General features: G+C 35.6%; 3 protein-coding genes across 8 annotated transcripts in view; 1 reads left to right on the top strand and 2 right to left on the bottom strand.

Moving 5' to 3' along the window:
* Nucleotides 1–181: 181 nt before the first annotated feature.
* Nucleotides 182–2850, bottom strand: msrb1b (methionine sulfoxide reductase B1b). The gene is given in 4 exon segments (NM_001105128.3): nt 182–717; nt 808–922; nt 2319–2461; nt 2678–2850. Coding segments are annotated over 4 exon segments (333 nt in total). The 5' UTR covers nt 2733–2850; the 3' UTR covers nt 182–697.
* Nucleotides 2851–4943: 2093 nt separating this feature from the next.
* On the bottom strand, nt 4944–7225 carry neurl2 (neuralized E3 ubiquitin protein ligase 2). Of its 2 annotated transcripts, XR_012387631.1 has the most exons (3): nt 6325–7225; nt 5481–6240; nt 4950–5160 (listed from the first exon to the last, which is right to left on the bottom strand). XR_012387631.1 is itself a non-coding variant. In NM_001083831.1 (2 exon segments), coding segments are annotated over 2 exon segments (828 nt in total). In that variant the 5' UTR covers nt 7037–7186; the 3' UTR covers nt 4944–6124.
* Nucleotides 7226–12169: 4944 nt separating this feature from the next.
* tex2l (testis expressed 2, like) overlaps nt 12170–20095 on the top strand; it is a 49367-nt gene continuing 41441 nt past the window's right edge. For 3 of the 5 annotated variants that reach the window (XR_012387948.1, XM_021472514.3, XM_021472513.3), the window contains exons 1-2: nt 12170–12446; nt 17450–18742. Coding sequence is in view for 4 of the 5 variants with exons in the window: in XM_021472514.3 (XP_021328189.1) it covers nt 17459–18742 (1284 nt within the window). In the remaining variant the exon portion in view is untranslated. The remainder of the gene's footprint in view (nt 12447–17449; nt 18743–20095) is intronic. The other 2 variants (XM_073918376.1, XM_068218667.2) reach the window with 1 other exon arrangement.

Below are 20095 nucleotides of genomic sequence, written 5' to 3'. Positions count from 1 at the left end.
AACAAGTCCTGATACTTTATACTAGTTAAAATCATATAGGGTGCAATATTAAACTTGATTTGCTTTCAAAAAAAAAGCTGTTTTTTTTATTTTTAGATTGTTTGTAACTTTATGGGTTATTTGACACAATGCTAAATAAAAAGGTCACTGCATATACATTTAAAAGACAGGCACCAAAGAGAACTGCTACAAATTATTCTTTAATAGTGGAAATAAAAATAAAAAGGTAATTTCAATTCAATATTAGCCTAACTTAAATTGCAATGACTTCATGGTGCACACACAACAAAAAAGCATTAATGCAGGATTCATTGACAAACAATTCAGACAATGGATGATCAATTCAACCGAACAAACAATTAAAATATTTTTAAAATCAAATTAACAACATGCTGTATTATTGTTGAAAAGTTATTCTTCATATTAATAATAATAACAATGTAGATTAACTCCAGATATTAACTCTAATATTTCAGACAGGTTTTATTACTGGTAATTTCATTCATTCATTTGTTAATGTTCATAATTAGCTTATAGACTAGTAAAAAAAAAATAGATTTCTTTGTCTTTGTGGCATCCTGGATGGTCATAAAACATCTGTGAACAGGACCCTCTTTCCAGGGCTTTTCCATGACCACTTCATGAGCTGAACGTCCAGTGCCAGTGTGCGCAACAGCAGCCTCATCAGTCTCCTCGCTTAGTGTTTATCAACCTTATCTAATGGGGAAAAATGATAATGAAAAATTTAAGTGGTTAAGTCTGTATGTAAAGCTATTAGACAATGGTATTTTGTTGTTGTTGACGTACCTTTCGGGACAAACTTGAGCGAGTGACTGAATATTCAAAATCGTGATAAGCCCTCCTCCGGCCCATCATTCAGGAACTCGTGGCCAAGGCCATTACCACACTTCCCACACAGAACCTGTATGTGCACATATAAACATGTAGCAATGCACTGATTGTACAAAGATCTTTAACAAATGTGATGGGAAATGTGATATGCGAATACCACAGAAAAACTGCCTTACCTTGAATCATTTAGTTCAAGTAAGGATAAAAATATATTATCTATATTATATAGTGCTAGGCAAAAATTAATTGCAACCAAAATAAAAGTTTGTTTTGAAACAATATATGTGTGTGTATTATATACAGTTCAAGTCAGAATTATTAGCCCCCTGTTTATTTTTTCCCTCAATTTCTGTTTAACAGAGAGAACTTTTTTTTTCAACACACTTCTAAATATAATAGTTTTAATAACTCATTTCTAATAACTGATTTGTTTTATCTTTGCCATGATGACAGTAAATAATATTTGACTAGATATTTTTCAATACACCTCTATACAGCTAGAGACATTTAAAGGCTTAATTAGGTGAACTAGGCAGGTTAGGGTAATTAGGCAAGTTATTGTATAACGATGTTTGGTTCTTTAGACTATTGAAAAAAAATTAGCTTAAAAGGGCTAATAATTTCATCCTTAAAATGATGTTTAAAAATTTAAAAACACTTTTAATCTAGCCGAAATAAAACAAACAAGTCTTTCTCCGGAAGAAAAAACATTATCGACATAGTGTGAAAATTTCACTGGCTCTGTTAAACATAATTTGAGAAATATAAAAAAAAAAATTATTAAAAGAGGGGCTAATAATTCTGACTTCAACTGTATATTTATTATGTATATGTGATATACACACATACAAAGAAATAAAACTATACAGTTTTGATACACAGATATTTAAATTTGTATATAATTTGTATTACACAAATATGTTTTATATCTAAATATAAATAAACATTTTCTCAAATATATGCATGCATGTGTGCATTTATATATACATAATGAATATACACAGTACACATACATATATTATGTCAAACTTTTATTTAGGATTTTATTAATCCTAAATAACTATTAATAATTATTTTTTGTGTATTTGTACAAATTGTTTTTGTAATTATATTAGTTCTCAATTAAAACTGTTTTGTCATTACTATGTATGCAGGAAAATGTGTACTTTAGATGAACAATTAACAGTCTGATTTCAACGACTTATTCTCAGGAGCAGAAATCTGGTTTTAAACTTAAAAGAAACAGATATTGATATTCATATTGATTAATATGAATAATTAATTGTAATCATATTACCCCTAAGTCAGTTTAAAACATCACTGTTCTTTTAGAATTATAATGATTTTAGCTAATTTAGTTAAGCAAATATGATGTAATCCCATATATGACGTAAATTTACAAGTAAATGTTATTATTTTCCTCGATGTTACCAGAAATGATCTAATATTTTAAGTCTGAGCCTGACCTTGTAGGCTGTTAAGGTCTCCATCATTTTTGTTACACTGTCCTCTCGGATAGTCTCTGTGAAGGCAGGCCAGGGGGAGGAATGCTCATATTTGGATCTACTTGAAAACAGCGGATGTCCACATTGGGAACAAGCATATATACCTGCAGAGGAACATCATGCTTTAAATGTTACACACATACATATGTTTGTTATGTTTTTTTCTGAGCAGTTTGTAACACAAACACATTTTTAAAAATATTCATACAATTTATTAAATCATTATTAGCAGGCAAAGTATTTGTTATAAACAGTTACATCATAATCCTTCTTGGGGGTAAAGAAGCAGGTAGAGTAAATAATACAAAAATACTACATACCAGGTTTGAAGTGATCTTTATAAAACTCTTTCCCGAAAAAAGAACAAAAAGACATAGTTTGATAGAGGTTTACAGTGAAACAACGTATTTGTGCGCAGAACGAGTATGAATACAAACTGGAAAATAAAGGACGATTTAATCTTCCGGTCACGTGACCCTTACAAAACTACTCAGCAAACTGTCCTTGAAAGACCAGTAGGTGTCAGTGCAGCTCAGCCAAACAATTCATCACATCTACGATAGCTTAAGTCTTTTAAATTATTAATTAAATACATTTTTAAATATATTCAAAACACTTTTAAGTCAAATTAATTTCATATTAAACTTTTATTGTTGCTTTAAGTGTTTTTGAGCAACATTTTTAAAGTAATAAATTACAGTGGGCTCTAAATTAAAGACCACAATTAAAAAAACATGTCCTTTTTTCTAAGTATTTGTTCTCTATTGAGTTACTATATTACATATTTCTAGTCTTTACTGTACTTTATATATATGTATATTTATTAACATATTTATTTAACATGAATAGGCAACACAGTTTCGCAGTAGGTAGTGCTTTAGCCTCACAACAAGAAGGTCGCTGGTTCCCTGCGTTCGTGTGGGTTTCCTCCCAGTGCTCTGGTTTCCCCTACAGTCCAAAGACGTGGTACAGGTGAATTGGTTAGGCTAAATTGTAAGTAATGAATGAGCGTGAATGAGTTTATATGGATGCTTCCTAAAGATGGGTTGCAGCTGGAAGGGCATCCGCTGCATAAAACATATGCTGGATAAGTTGGTGGTTCATTCTGCTGTGGTGACGTCAGATTAATAAAGGGACTGAGCCAAAAAGAAAATTAATGAATCATGAGTCAGTTTTATTTCAATTATGCTTGATTTTAAAAACTTAAGACTGAGTTTAAAAAAAAAGTAAATGTTTTTAATAGCCTCCTTTTATAGTATTTGGGGTCAGGCTGACATTTAATTTGACATTTTTACAAATGCAGTAATGGCTCACTGAACACAAAAAGGTATAAAGGTCACAAGAAGTACCTTACCCTTTCAAAAGGTACTGATGTGATATGTCAACACAGATTTTACTGTCTCATGGGGTTGAAGAGGATATTCAGGCCTGACACTGCAGACACTGGTTTAATGTCAGGCCTTCTCTAACATGTAGGCTAAATATACACATAAAGCTGTCACCCCACTAAAGTAAAGGAAGCATATAGCACTGTAAAAAGTGATTAGTTACTTAAAGTGAGTAAACCAATTGCCTTAAAAGCTAAGTTGGCTTTACAAAGATAATGTTGTACCTTGGAACTGTTATGTTGACTTCATTTTTATAATTATGCTAATTGCACTCACTTTTTAAAGTCAACTAATCTCTTTTTACAGAGTCAAACTATTTTAGTATGTCTGTTTTCAAATAATTTCTGTAATTACTAAAATATCACATATTTGGAGCTTTATTATGTTAACAAAATCTATAATTATAGCCTGTAATGAAGTTAGAAGACACACTGGAGTTTGGAAGAGCAGATCTATTTTAGTTACTGTTTGTCATTTAGCTAATAACAGAAAAGCTGGAAAAAACAAATATAATAAAGGTGTGGTGGAAAAAAGTGATTAGTTTACTTTTATTTGAAAAAAGGTAAGTACAATTTGCATAATTATAAAAATTAAATAAACTCAACAGTTCCAAGTTACAGTGGTTTTACTTTATTTTTTCTTGTAAACTCAACTTGTTTCTTTTTTTAAGGCAATACTCGCTTTAAGTAACTAATCACATTTTACAAGTGTAATAACTTCATCCTTCACTTAAGAAAACGGTTCATTGCAAATACAATTTATAAGCTGAATTTAAACAAATAAAATAAGTTGAACATTACATTACCTTTTTATTTGTTTGTTTAAATTCAGCCAATATAAATTGTTTACAACCACTTACCTTAATTTTTTTTTGTGAATCAAATGAATTATTTAGTCAGTGTTGTTTAGGGGTCACACTGGGTTACTTGACTTTGAAATGTAATTTTCCCTGCTAGAAAATTAATGTGAAACATTTTGCTCAGAAACCTGTTTTAATTATAATGTATAATTTTATGATACTATGCAATAATTAGACACTTTTTAAGCTAATTTTTCCAGTTGAATTATTATTTATAATTTTATTTATTTGTGTGATTTTATTATTTTTCAATAAATGCAAAATAGAGTATAGTCATTTAAAAGCCTGTTTTTTTAAACTGCTGGAAGTGTTAAAAAAAAGAAACACATGGACACTGTCTGTTCCCTGAATTTAAAGAATATTTATTATACTGTTGTGATGATTACTTTTTAGTTGAATAAGAACAAAAGAAGAACAAATAAAGCAACTTCAGTGGCTCCTGTTAAACAAGTATTTGCTACCATCTAAACGGATGCTTAACTTTTAAGCATCAATGTAAAGTTACACATGTCTACACTCTCAGAAACAAAGGAATGGCAGCTGTTACTGGTGGTACCTTTTCAAAAGGTACAACTTTGTACCTAAGGTCCATATTAATACCTCAAGGGTACATACTGTATTACCTAAAAAGTACAAAAGTGTTCCTTTTAAAATCTTTGGTACTAATATATACTTTTGAGGTACCAACACAATTTTACAGCAATTCATAACTTTTTGATTTAGTGGCTAATTAGTATGAATTTGTACAATTTAGTATGATTTGCTCATCACCCAATGACGGTTGGGGTTAGGGGTGGGGTTGGGTGCCACACCTCCACTTTAAGTAAAAAATGTGTACCTTTTGAAAAGGTACCACCCCAGTGACAGTTTGCGTACCTTTATTTCTGAAATTGTAAAGAACAAAAAATCTGTCCAAAATGACCAGAAAGAGCCATGATAACTTCCATAAAGGCATTAATATTGATGACATTAATCTTTATCCTAAATTATCCTGAAAGTCATAACAGTTTGTTTAAATAATGAAAACGTATGTCAATATCAGAAACATACATTTTGCTGCTTTTAGTATCACATTGAAAAAAAAAAAAACACATACAACACACACAAATTTTTCAGTTTACAAAACAAACTCTGAAATTTGTACCAACAAAACCAGATAATTCTAATTGCATACTTACATATATTTGGATTGCTATCCTCAAAAGCAGAGTTTTAAAAAGCAAAACCAAACTTTAAAAAATTTGCTTAAATACTACACATTTTTTTATTGAATTAAATAGAAGCCTTCTTAATAACGTTTGGATATTTTTCTCCAGAAGGTCCCAAGTATAACTATTTATTTATTTATTTATTGTAAAATAGATTTCTGAACGCCAATCAGGGTAAACTATTCAACTTCAATAAAAGAATCCCCCTTTTACCAACCTTTAAGCTACAGTACTTGCATTAACACAGCCAACATGTAAGCAAAAAAAAAGTGTCCATAATTATCCACAAGGCCAAGGGCCAATATGTTTTGCTCACTCATATTTGCAATAATGTTTCAGTAACTCCGGAAGTTCCAACCAATCCAAAGCCATCCTGTGAACGATGTGTTTCTGGATAGTCTTTCGGCAGAGTGTCTGCAATGAGGCAACTGAAACACAAACCCAGAGAAGAGAAAACATTACAATTGGTCACAACATGAGCCATATGATCATACGAGCAAAATCAAACTTACAGCCATATTCCACCTGAACAATCCGAACACATTTAGTAGCTGCAAATACATCCACAACTGCATATAATGGTTTATTAGTGGGAATCCTTTTAGCAGAGGCTCCCATGTCTTCACCGTTGATGACAATGTGCATGTTGGCACAACCTTCTCCCTTTGGTACATAGACAACCCCTATCCGACTACGGCGGGCAGTTGGTGGTAGAGCGTTGGTTTTGTACAGATCATCCAGAATGTGACTGAACCTCCCCGGACGACTGCGTCCCACTAGTTTATCTCTAGGTATTCCCATGTTTTCAATATACAAATGAGTGTCTGTGAAAAAGGTTTTAGGTTTGTTGCTGGTGTCATTACCCTCATTTGGCTGTTCTACTTCTGCTCCTTCATCCTCAGTGACTTTATTGTGATTTCTTGTGATTGCGAACACCCAGCTGTCTCCCTTTTCTACCAGGTCAGGCAAAGAGTATTCTGGCACAGTGTCCAGCGTTCGAGGGTCATGGGCAGTCAGTCCGATCCTCAAATGACCACACCAGCCTAGTTCTTTCTCTTCAATCTCCACTAGGAAAATCTCCCCTGGGCTTAAAGGGTCTTTACTGAAGCAGACGCCATTTGCAAAACTTTCTACTCTGGTGGCTCGAGTCCTCGAAGGGTCCAGTTGAACGTTGGTCCCATGAACTGAGTGAAATTCCATAAACTGATCCAAAACTGCTGTCATTTTTGAAAGTGTCTTCAAATTAATCAAAACAAGAATGTTTTTGTTTTGAAGCAAGAATACAAAGTCTCTTCAAGCACAATATTTACATTTTTTTTCAGGGGTAGGAGTCTTCCATTTTGGTGGAATCCTTTTTAAAAGTTTTGTTTTGCCACCAATGCACCCTTGTGGCTTGGAGAAGTTTCTAGTACTGAAGTGCTGGCTATTTTTGCCTTGCTGCATGTGTCACGGCTGGTTTTAAATAGCTGACGAGATATGCTGAGTGAAGAATAATGACTGGGAGGAGTTTTCCCTTCAGATCTGAACTGCTCTGGGCCATTTTAATTCACTTAAGTTGTTAATGAAAGATCATTCATTTAAAAAACGCTAAATGGTAAGGAAGTACAGAGTGAGGTATTTATCTTTAGAGTACAGAGAGATCTGTGCTAAGAGAACGCCATCTAGGCCAAATAACTGTCCTCTTTTACCCCACCACCCTAGAACACCCTGTGACAGTGAAATATTAGTGAGGAGAGAATGTGCATTGCAGGAATACAACAATTTATGGGATTAAATGAATTTGTATTACTTTGTATTAAATTCATTTGTATTACTTAGCTGTTTCATAGTCAGATTTACTGATCCTGTTTACATTCTCAAGCATTTTCTTATATCCACTGGTTTGTGATTACAGCCATGTTAATGCATTAACCTGATTTCCATAACCTAAATTTAGTATAGCACATATTCCGATTTCTACAAAACCAAACACATGTTAAAATGATAGTTCACCCTAAATCGAACAATTATACTTTTACTCAACCTCAGTTTAGTCCAAACCAGGTGTGTTTCTTATTTTGAAAAAAAAAAATGTTGTAGTTGTTTTCCCTGTGGTGGTCAATTGCTGCATCACAATTTGCAGACCACAAATCCAAAAAAGTATTTGTGTGTCTCAAATTTCAGCGTTTGAATGAGTGTTCCAATTTCACCAGTACTTCACCACAATATACAGTACTTTCACTACTGCTATTACCTGTAAAAAAAGTGACAAAAAAGACAATCACCATACAGTTGAGAGATTTAGGTAAAGGGGTGACTAATTATTAATATCTAAGCTGATGAAAAATATTATTTCATGTTATTCTTGTTATTTTTTTGTCTGGGATAACATTGTGAACCTTTTTAAAGATGCATTTGGTCGTTAATGTTTGAATGCACAATTATGCAAACACTTGAGGAGATTTATCTGCATGAAAGAACAACAAATGGCAGATTAAATTGCTTATACTCCAATGCAGAAAGTTAATTACAAAATAAATGTGTAGAAATCGTCAAGATGATTGACAGGGCATGTAACTAAGCAATAGAATAGTCCGTTAATGACAAAGTATCATGGCCCAAAGCTTGCCCACTTTTAAGTATAGGCCTGTGTATACTTTTACTTCACGAAAAAGTAGATGCAGTACTTTTTGGGTGTAATGTATAAATAAACTAATTGGGATGCACCAATCTGGTACCAGTTAGCAAAATTTCCCAAAACATCTTCTTTATAACGATATCTTCAACAGTAAAATTTAAAAAACTTGAGGGTGAGTTTAAATTTAGCTGAACTTTTTCTTTAAAGAGGCTGTTGTCACATTAAAAAAATAACTCATTGGATAAATGCAAATTAATTGAGGGCAGGATTTTCATCTAATAAATTTGTTTAGCACCAACTAAAGAACATTTAAAAGACAATCTACAGATACTACCCAGATGAGAGTAAACAGATAAGAACTTGAAAAGTAACTTATGGTCAGCAGACTATCTAAAGGGGGACCATCAAAATAAAGTGTTACTAAAATATTTACACAAATAAATGCAATTTAGTTAGTCCAAGTTTTAATAAATTTGTTTTTTTTTAACTTAAACTCAAAGGTCTGATATTACTACGTGTCATACATTTCGAAGACTCTTTATTGTTTTTTTTTTTAAGTTATTCTAAATGACCTAAAAGAGCCATTCTGATTGAGGCTGATCTCAGAACTAATTTTAGGACAGTCATTGCTCACTGAGCCAAGCAACAAACTGCATTTTTGCCAATTAAGCTGCCAACACCCAAGACATGGTGCTTCTGCAAGATTGTAATATCAAAACTCAAATCATTACATGAAACTTTTCTAAATCGTCTAATTGAAGTGAAGAGTAAACTCTATCTCTAAGTCTTTCTATTGACTTAAAACACTTAAGATTACTTTTATTGTCAACATTTTCCTCTCTTAATTCAATCCCTTGCAAAGCACGAGGGGTACAGTACAAGTTCCCGAACCAGGTAGTTGGACCAACACAATTCCTTCATGTTGTTCCAACACAAAATGCTTAAGTTAACCGTTTAAATTCAAGTAGACTGAACATTAATAGTGGGTGCTTTAGCAAAAATTCTAATTTGGAGCAATGCAGTTTATTTACCTAAACCCGAGGTAATTCTTTGTATGTGATATTATAAAGGTTACTGACCTGTTATTGGTGACACCAGTGGCCATTATGCAAACTGGAGTGAGCAATGTGTTGCTCCGATTTGCACTTATGTCACATAACTTAGGCTATTAAAGTTACTACAAATTCACTAAAGAGTGGTAAGAGGTTCTCTCCTTTTTGATGTTGTTAGAGTAAGGAATCCAAGCATCCAAGTGGTTGTTATCACAGAATAAAGTCAGAGAGGCTTATCGGCAGCTTGATGCAGAGGTCTGCTCCTTAGTCTTTAGGGAGGGAAGCTTTTCAGTCTTATAAAACCTCTGCTTTGCATCCGGCTGCCAATAAACCTATTGGGCTTTATTATGCAATACCAACTGCCTGGATAAACTTTATCCAGTTTATTACACAGCTACTTGCCACTAAATGTAAAAAATAGACATAAAACATTGTTCTGAGCCGTAATTAAATATTCAATTAAAAAGCAAAACTGACAGAAAAACATCTGAATAAAGCATACGTTAACCTATGTATAATTTAGTCTCAAGATGCACCAAACTCTCAAAATGAGCATTTCAAGGTGGATAATTTTACAGCAGCAATAAAATAAGGTATCCACCAAAGACTTTTATATTAAGACACTTTTTTTTCTGTTTTTAATGAGAGCTCCACATTTTAGAAAGCCAGCAGCATGAGAAGAAAATGTATGCCCAGCTTTTTTTTTTTAATGCACTTGCAGTTCAAGAATATTCAACTCTGAGTTAACCACAACTCTTCAAAGGGTTTTTAAGTGCTCAGTGGAGCAGTTTGGGATTTTCAGCTGCTTCTGTGATACATGCCCTGTCACACTATATTGGGAATGCCCTGATGATGTGACCTGTCTGTGCAAACAGAGTATGCAAAAGCTGCATATCCCTCCAAGCTATGGGTTAATTTAAATAATTGCATTACACATACGATACAGAATATTTAATTCAGCATTATCTTGAACACTAAGCATTTATGCAAGGAAAAAAGGCCTGCGTCCTTCACATAAATAGTTAATTACACTGCATACAAGTTCAAGTTTGGATTGTACACAATATACGTCACATATATTCAAAAATATTGCAAAAATGGCACATCAACTATTGGAATTGCAAATATATGCTCAAATATACTATTTCATTGTACATATGTAACCCTGCTGGTCCTACACCACTCAACACACTCTGAGCTGGGATCAAACTGGTGACTTTCCGCATGGAAGTACAGTAGGTTCCTCTACCAAGGGGGCTAAAGACCATGGCCTCTAGCATCTGCAGCTAGAGCACCTTTTAGAGGTCAGAGGAGTGAGGTTTACCGGCACAGCACTTTACTAGCTAGCCTCTGCTTACACTTACCTTCCTAAACCTCTCTCCCATCCGGATCACGGCACCAATGTGACCCTGCCAATGTGACCCTGCCGGTTTTTTTCTAATAACATTTTTTTTAACGTATCAGATTTACCATAATAAAAATTCAGTTTTTAAATTAACATTTTACATTTGCCTACTTGAAAGAAATGTTATGATATTTTTGTTATTTTGTGTTTTAAAATAAATGAATAGTCTACTAATTAAATGAGTGAATTCAAATTCATTCATTATCTCTTCAGCTACTATATGGCCAATTTAGCTAATTCTATTCACCTGTACCACAGTTTGTTGGCCTCAAATTTTAAGTTGAGTCAACTTTTTACAGTGTAGCATATGTCTTTGGTGGAAACCGGAGGTGAACACAGGGAGAACATGCAAACTCCACACAGAAATGCCAACTGACCCAGCCGGGGCTCAAACCAGCAATCCTTTTGCTGTGAGGCGATCGTGCTACCCTCTGCACCACCATGACACTCTGAATTCAAGTTCATTCATTCATTCATTTTCGTTTCCGCTTAGTCCCTTTATTAATCTGTGGTCGCCACAACGAATGAACCACTAACTTATCCAGCATATTTTTCACACTGTGGATGCCCTTCTTTTAAACCATATCTGAGAAACAACCAGACACACTTCTTCACTACGGCCAATTTAGCTTACCCAATTTACCTGTACCACCTGTCTTAGTGGAGGAAACCGGAGCACCTGGTGGAAACCCACGCGAACACGGGGAGAACATGCAAACTCCACACAGAAATGCCAACTGACCCATCCGGGGCTTGAACCAGCGATCTACTTGATGTGAGGCGACCGTGCTACCCAATGCACCACCATGACACCCTGAATTTAAGTTAAGATTTAAAAAAAAAAGCTATAATAACAAAATAAAATTACCTAATGAAAGAGTAGTCCAGTATTTATAAAGAATAGTTCCCTTCTTTATTTGAATTATACATGTTAGGCTATAAAGTAAATATAAACATTATTGTGAAACTGACTGCAGTGCATACGTGGTCAGTGTCACACATTCAGGGCATTAAGGTCAGATGTGGTGTGATTCGGGGTCATTGGCATTTTCTGTTTTGTGTTTATAAGCGTGTGGATGGGGCACAGTTTTTTTTTTTTTTTTTTTTTTTTTAAATCGGGATTAAAGTGGACTCCTGCCATGTTTCCTATAATCAGATTGAGGAGCTGCTGTTCGCAAAATCACATCTGGATGGAGCCTATGAGGGGGAGGAGCTAGTTTCTATGGGGATTCACAGCTTCACACAGGGCGATGTAGCCGCCTGCAGAAGTGTATAGTGATGATAATTCAAAACTCCGGAGGATCTGCGCGCTGGAGCACAGTTCAAATCTGCACAGCCTCGCGGCTATGATGAACGACAGAAGCGCACATATCGCTCTTTAACTGAGGCTTACATCACAAAGTCTGATGGCAAACTGTGTGCAGACTAATGATTCATGTAAGGTATTTTAAGCAAAAGTGTCATCTGTCTCCACTCTGGAATGATTCACGGAACAAAGATTCAGTGTTTACTTACAGGACGCAAAAGCTGATCTCCATCAGGCGATGGTGCAGAAACTGGGTGAGTTTATTCTTTTAAAATCATCTTGCTCTGTCCCACATAAGATAATACAATAGAAATGTATATAAAAAAAAAATCCCCCGAACATCACAGTGAAGTATTATACTATATTGTATACTTTATAGTGTGTAGTACTGTTATAGTACACTATAATTTAATGTATGTTATAGCATACAACTTCTTACTGAATGATACAACTGTAACTATAGTGAAGTGATAAACTGTAATAAATATAGTAGAATACTGCTTACTGTATGTAATTGTGCTGTGTTTACGACAGTAAACTGTGATGTATTTTAATATACATAGTTGTTGAAAACAGTATTGGGTCATTTGTTTATATTACCATAGTTGTTGTATTACCACAGTAAAAATTAAATTACAACAACAGATTATTTCAAACACTTTACTATAGTATGGTTCAAAAACTAAATTGCTATAGTGCTTTTTAATGTAAAGTTACTTAAAATTATTCTATTGCTTTATTATATAAATTTAGATGCTAAACAATGAATTCAACAAAGCAACACACCATCTGCTGTGCTGAATCACCTGCTGTGTTGCTTGTTTATCGGAACGAATGAAAGTTGATCGTAATTCTCAGCATTTGTACCCATCTCTGGCACGTGCCTCTGAGAATTATTAATGAATATAATCCATCTAAAACATTTGCTTGACTTTAAATCCAGATCGTGCTGGTAATCTGGTCAGTCACATTTTTAAGTCAGATACTCTTAAGGTTACAATTTGCATTGGTGCATTAACGAATTAAATTTTAATATGCATGGCAAAATTTCCATTGTACAAAAGGTTATTGAATGTTGTTTCCTTCTTCATGGTTTTACATTGTTTATATTATTCAAATGATTCTTTCAAGAACTGTTTGAACGGTTCTTTCTTAAAACCAAAATGAATGTTCATTTATTCATTCATTCATTCATTTATTCATTCATTCATTCATTCATTAATTCATTCATTCAGTTTCTTTTCAGCTTAGTCCCTTTATTAATTAGGGGTCACTACAGCGGAATGAACCATCAATTTAACCAGTATATGTTTTATGCAGCAAATGCCCTTTCAGCTGCAACCCTTCACTGAGAAACACCCATACACTCTCATTTACACATATACACTACCGACAATTTAGATTACCCAATACACCTATAGCGCATGTGTTTGTACTGTGGGGGAAACCGGAGCACCTGGAGGAAACCCACACGTACATGGGAAGAACATGCAGAAATAGAAATGCCAACTGCCCCAGCCAGTGCTCGAACCTACAACCTTCTTGCTGTGAGGTGACAGCGCTATCCACTGCCCCAACACATGTTGCCTCAAAATAGATGTTTAATTTAAAAAATAAAGGTTTCTCATTGGAAGTCTTGATTCCTGAAGAACCCTTATAAAACTTTTAGGTGCATTAAAGGTTTTTCTTTTTTTGAATAAGATTTTTAGTGGTTCCACTGAAAATTGTTTAGTGATAGGATTGATTGGAATAGCCTTGGGGAGCCCAGAATGGTACTTAAATAACTAGAATTGCTAGAAATAGAAAATAACTTTAAATATAATGCAAACTTCATAAACATATTTGGATTTATCCCAATTAGCAATTTTCCTACCGTGATGCAGTGGTGCAGTCGGTAGTGCTGTCACCTCACAGCAAGAAGGTCGCTGGTTCGAGCCTCTACTGGGTGAGTTGGCGTTTCTGTGTGGAGTTTGCATGTTTTCCTTGCGTTCGCGTGGGTTTCCTTTTGGTACTCTGGTTTCCCCCACAGTCCAAAAACATGCGCTCTAGGTAAATTGAATAAGCTAAATTGGCCGTAGTGTATGTGTGTAAATGTATGAGTGTGTGTGGATGTTTCCCAGAGATGGGTTGCAGCTGGAAGGGCATCCACTGCATAAAACATATGCTGGATATGTTGGTGGTTCATTCTGCTGTGGCAACCCCAGATTAATAAAGTGACTAAGCAGAAAATGAATGAATGAATGAGCAATTTTTCCATTTACCAATAACATATTCTACATGAGCACCAGGTTCATTTTTTAATGCACTGTGAAAAAAATCTCCCTGATATTAAAGTTTAGATGTTTAAAGACTCCCTATTATGTTTTTTTGAAAAATGAAACCCCCGGCCCCGCCCACAAACACTGCAGAAAGAAAAAGAGGAAGACTGTGCTCTCAAGTGTGAGGGAAAGTTAGAGTTACTTTCTCTACCCAAAGATGAGGCTGTGAAGAGTCACTGGTTGAAGTTTATTTTTGTAAAAATACCTCAGCATTATTGCCCCAGCCTTGTGCTGTGTTCCTTTCATTTTACTGACAAGTGCTTCAGCAATCTACACATTTACAACAGAGGATTTGTCAACCGTTTGTTAAAGGAAGGATCAGAAAAGACTTTTGATGTATGGGACTTTGTCAGAGCTTGACAGGAACTTTACAGTACACAAATCATGGATAAGTTTCTTCCTCCATTTCACAAGTGTAAGTAGGCTAAGTGCGATTAAAATGGTTGCCTCCTTGTTTTCTCTACCTTGCAAATTATGTATTTAATTATGTTTTGTTACTTGTAACTAAGTGTGCTGTATCTGGTTAACTCTTTATATTTTCCAATTGTGTGTAAAGCCATGTTAAAAATGTGTCGCATGCCGCTTTGTTTACAGATTTAAATGCGTTTGTGAGCTCACAATCCACTGCTGTTTGTTGTTGCTATGGCCACCATCAGCTGTTCCTACATACGTGTGGTGGTCAAGTTTCAAAATAGTTAAACCTTTGCCGCTGTGTGAATTAATAATGAGTGTGTGTCATTGTTTCTACTTATGGTTAAGAATAGAGCAATATGCTGTTGTTAAACTGCATTGCTTTAATACACTTCTGCATAGGCCTCACACATACACTCTGCACTCTGACTACTTCAATATTGTTGATAAGCTGTGCTGGGCATCTCTCTATGTCTTACGCTGAACGCAGTCGCCCAATGACAACAGAATGAGTCATCGCATCGGATCAATCATCACAGATTAGCATCGCGCTAAGGAGGGGTTTGGGAACAAAATAAATTTGTCAAAATAAATGCATATTATAAGACAATAAAAGTGGTTGTTGACCTTGCATGCATATCAGCCTGTTGCTGGAGACTACCAAAACCAAAATATGACCCTTTTTAATGCATAATAGGGGCTTTCTAACAGAACTGAGTTGCTACTGGAAGAGCATCCACTGTGTAAACATATGCTGAATAAGTTGGCAGTTCATTCCACTGTTGCAACCCTTGATGAATAAAAGGACTAAGTCGAAAGAAAATTAATGAATAAAGTTAAGACCCAAATGAATGTTTAATTCAGTGTGTTAGTGCTGTTTCATTGCAAAAAATTGTGAAATTTACCAAATTAATAGTTTTACGCCATTTTTGTCCTGTGTACTATTTATACAAACATTGCTGTTATAGTTTATAAAAACCATATGTATGCAGGCCTTAATAAATCATTAAAATTTGATTGGAAGCAAATATTTTACTATTACTATTCCATATAGCACGATGTAATTCAGCAACCATTGTTATGACTGCAGTAATAGTTTATGGTCTACTTGAATGGAAGCCACTAATATGGAATTATTCTATAGCAGATTGTAGTACATTATCATTTTTGAACATGTTTATACACCTATAGATTATAGATTATAGCGCATTGTTGTTTGTTGAGGAGGATTAGGTAACACATGAGAGAGATTTGACATACTGTTGTGTCTGTAGATGTGCTCTTGAACAGTCTGTTGGCTCATTATTTCATCAGTCCATTTTGAATGAGGCTGGGATTAAAGAGAGTTTGCCAGTTGCTAGAGAGAATTGGTGTCACAGGGTTGCATAACCACAGACCATCATCTTTAACTTACTTTTAAATGCCTTACTTGGCCTAGAAAGATAGAGAGGATCTTTGCTTTTAATTCAGCCCGTTGATTGAACTAGAAAATACACATTTTCTCCTGACTAAGATATATAGCTACTGTAAGTCCCTCATTGTGCTTCCCTTAATGTGCTCAGTAGTTTTTATAATGCTGCAGCCTATGTCGAAACTAATTACAATTAATGGCCATAATAAAATAGATACTGTTCTTGTTTGGTTGTGTTTTTGTTCAACAAGAACAAAGATTGTTATGCTGAAAATGCACATTAGGCTTGCTTGTTCTCTTTTTAGAGAGCAAAAAAGAAAAGTGTTGTGTTTCAGCAAATTTGGGACCAAAATACATGCATAAATGTATTCCTAAAATGAAACCATTTAAAATGATGATTCTAGCACTATTGACTATTGATATAGCACTTGACTGTGATTGGTTAGCCACTGCATATTAGATCTATTCTCGATAACAAATAGCAGAAATTTATGTCAATGCTGTACAATTTTTTTTCTGGGGACTTGTGTACAATTACAAACAGTTATCAGGACATATGGGTCGACTTTTTCATACAAATAGAGTGGCTTGCATCTTCCATCTAGATATTAATTATATTGACAGTGAAGGACCTCAGTATTGATTGGTAAATCTTTAAAATAATGGTCCATTGTATTTACTAACATGAACAAAATATGAGCAATCCTGTTCAGCATATATTAAGCATAGTTTAGCATTTACTAATGCCTTATTAAAATCCAAAGTCAACATTAAATAATGCATTGTGGGTTCACGTTTACTATGAATAAACAACTTTGTTTTCAATTATTAACATGAATGATGCATGAATAATGTAATAAATTGATGAGAATCGTTGAGAACCACTACTATGAAGACTGTCTTCATTGTGGCACAAAAGTGATCCAATCAATTTTCTGTCTAAAACGAACACTGTCAATGAAACATCTCCATCTAAGTCATAATGCATTGCAGAGCTCTAAAAACTGATGGTACAATTGGAAGCACATTTGCTTGTACACATATCTCAAAGACAAAATAGTTTAATTTTCTTTTTTTTTTTTTGCTGACTCAAAGATATTGTTCTTCTGCTTTGCAGAGATAAATCATGGCAGGGACAACAGGGAATGAAGAATCCCACAAATTGGCCTGTGGATCCCAGAGGCCGGGTCTACAACTGCAGCAGGACACAGACCAGAGAGGCATAGTGATTCAGCTGACGGACACTGAAGGTGAATGGGACAATCTTGACGACAACGACCTCATATTCACTTTGGACTGTGATGGCAAAAAGTCACTAAGCTCCATCCGGAGCCAAAGACCATGTTCAGTCGACATTCAGACAGAATGGGGTACCAGCTCATCAGCATTTAACGTTCCACTTTCTCCATCTTCACCAGGCTCCTTGGGAAACTCTTTCCCCATAGGATCTGCCTTCCTCTCTCCCACTCATCGGCCCTTGAGCAGCTTGGTGAAGTCACTGTCTACAGAGATAGAGCTGAAAGAGTCTTCTCTGAAGCCCAAGCCACTCATCAGTCTCGTAAAGTCCATTTCCACTGAGCTTTCTCGCAGCGAGCCGGAAGTGTCTCAATCCAGATCTGATTCCAAGCTCAATCTGCATTTATGGGCGCAGTTCACACAGCCCAAAAGCCGCAATGGAGACTCACGTACTGCACCTCCAACTCCAGTCAACCTATCCCCGACCGAAACCAAAGCCAGCTTCTTTAAAATGGAGTTGGAGGACACCCGACGCAAGCTCTCGGAGGCCATGCAGGAGCCTCTGAGCATGTTCAGTAAGATTATGCGTGAGGACAGTGTTGGAAGCCCCAAGCACCAGAGGAGCACGGGATCAGTGGACTCACCAAGCTACAAAGGCTTGGGAATTGGGAAATCAAACACTGATTTGACTGCATCTGAATCTCCTAAAAGTGTTAGGAAAGCAGACAATGAGTTTCTACCAGAGTGCAACTGGCCTGTTAGGCATCGCAAACGATGTATGCAGAAATCTTCACTTTCTTATGACTACCATAGCAGACAGGTAGACGCTGGGAATGTATTTGAGTCCAGAACTCATGCAGGTTTTAGCACAAATATGGATAGAAGTGATCAAGATGGTTTGGCAGAGGATGGTATGGAGCAGTGCTCTTCAGCAGTCCCGGGAGTGGGTCTTTTCTTCGTAGCAGTTCTGTCATATTGCTACCTTATCTTACCTTTGTCAGCCTATTGGTCTGGCCTGTTCCTTGGTTTAGTGTTCGGATTGATGTTGGGACTTGTGTTGATTCATTGGGGATCCATCAGACCACTGTCCACCAGTAAACAGCACAGACTACATGGGACCACCTGTGACAACATTCTCTCTGAATCCTTACAAAGCAATCCATTTCCTCTTAAGGTGAGTGAGATGCATCTAAAGAGGATCTATTATGCAAAAATCACTTTTAAAAGGGGGTTAAGCACTGTTTGTGGCAAAAGTGTAAATATAACCTTTAACCACACTTCATTAAAACAGTTTACAGAAACACTTTGATTGACATTCTCCCTTTGATTGTGTCATCGGAGGGGAAATTTCCGATCATTAGTGACAATCTCTACTTCATTAGCAAAGACAGCCCTGAGTTAGCAGCCAACCACCATTAGAGTTTTTGCGCTCATTTTGAAAAAGTAGCTCTATATATATTTCTAGAGATTACAAATTATGTAGCCAGAAGTACATAGGGCTGCATTTCATCTTTAAAACGAACTCTATGGGAAGGTACTGTATGATGCCATTCCTTTTTGCGCTTACCAGCTGACGGCTTAACTCTGTATGGACTGCTTTCCCGCTGTTAGTAGTTTGTCCTGTAGCTCGCCATGTACGTTGGTGAACTTGAGATGCAGAGAGGAGTTGACCACAACAACAGAGTTCAAGCCCAGCAAAAATGGTTTCAGAAAGCAGGTAACACAAAAGCAGGTGAGAATGTGGTAAATCTGAAAGTGGGATAAAATCAGGCTAGAGTTTTAAAATTTTTTTTTTATCTGGATTGCTTTTTAAAACTGTCTGGGAAAGTGGGTGCTTTTGAAAACATTATTGGTTGGGTTTAGGGAAGGAGGAGGATGTGTCAGTCGATCGGTCATTCACAGTCAGTCAGTCAGTCAGTCAGTCAACAGTGGCCTCCGGTGGATTTACATGAGAACAGCAGGCACAAGTGGTACTTGCGAGAGAAATTTGAGAACTGAAAAAAGTGTAGACAGTGGTCTCTGGTGGATTCGCAAAAACAAAAACAGCTCCTGGGGCATATTTGGCGCTCTCCAGAACTATATATATAGCAGTATGCTTTCAGACTGAGCCTGGGTTGCGTTTTTGCGATTATGTCAGCAACGAAGATAATGTCACCAACCAAGAAGAATTATAAATGTATAAATGGGGAGATTTAGGATGCGCAAATGAACACTGTAGTCCTCAAAAAAGAACCCTCTTCTGAGCCATTTCTTAAGTTTTCAGTTTCTCTCAGAGATAACATAAGTCCTGTTTTGAATCTGCTGCTATGCTAATGCAGAGGCATTTGTAGCTCTGCTCTCTATTAAAAGAGGGCTGTGAGCACAGTCTCATTTAAATTTAAAAGTTTCAGTCACCAACACCATTTAGGTCAAAGCCTAAAAAAGGGTGATTTCGAAGAGTTATAAAAATGTTTATGCAGTATTTTGAGCTGAATGTTCACACCAGAGAACCAGAACACCAGAGACTTATTTTATATCTTGTAAAAAA

The sequence above is a fragment of the Danio rerio genome, chromosome 12 (genome assembly GCF_049306965.1).
Source record: "Danio rerio strain Tuebingen ecotype United States chromosome 12, GRCz12tu, whole genome shotgun sequence".
NCBI classification, from domain to species: domain Eukaryota; kingdom Metazoa; phylum Chordata; class Actinopteri; order Cypriniformes; family Danionidae; genus Danio; species Danio rerio.
Note: the sequence above shows the minus strand (reverse complement) of the source record. Positions and strands in the feature narration are given on the sequence as shown.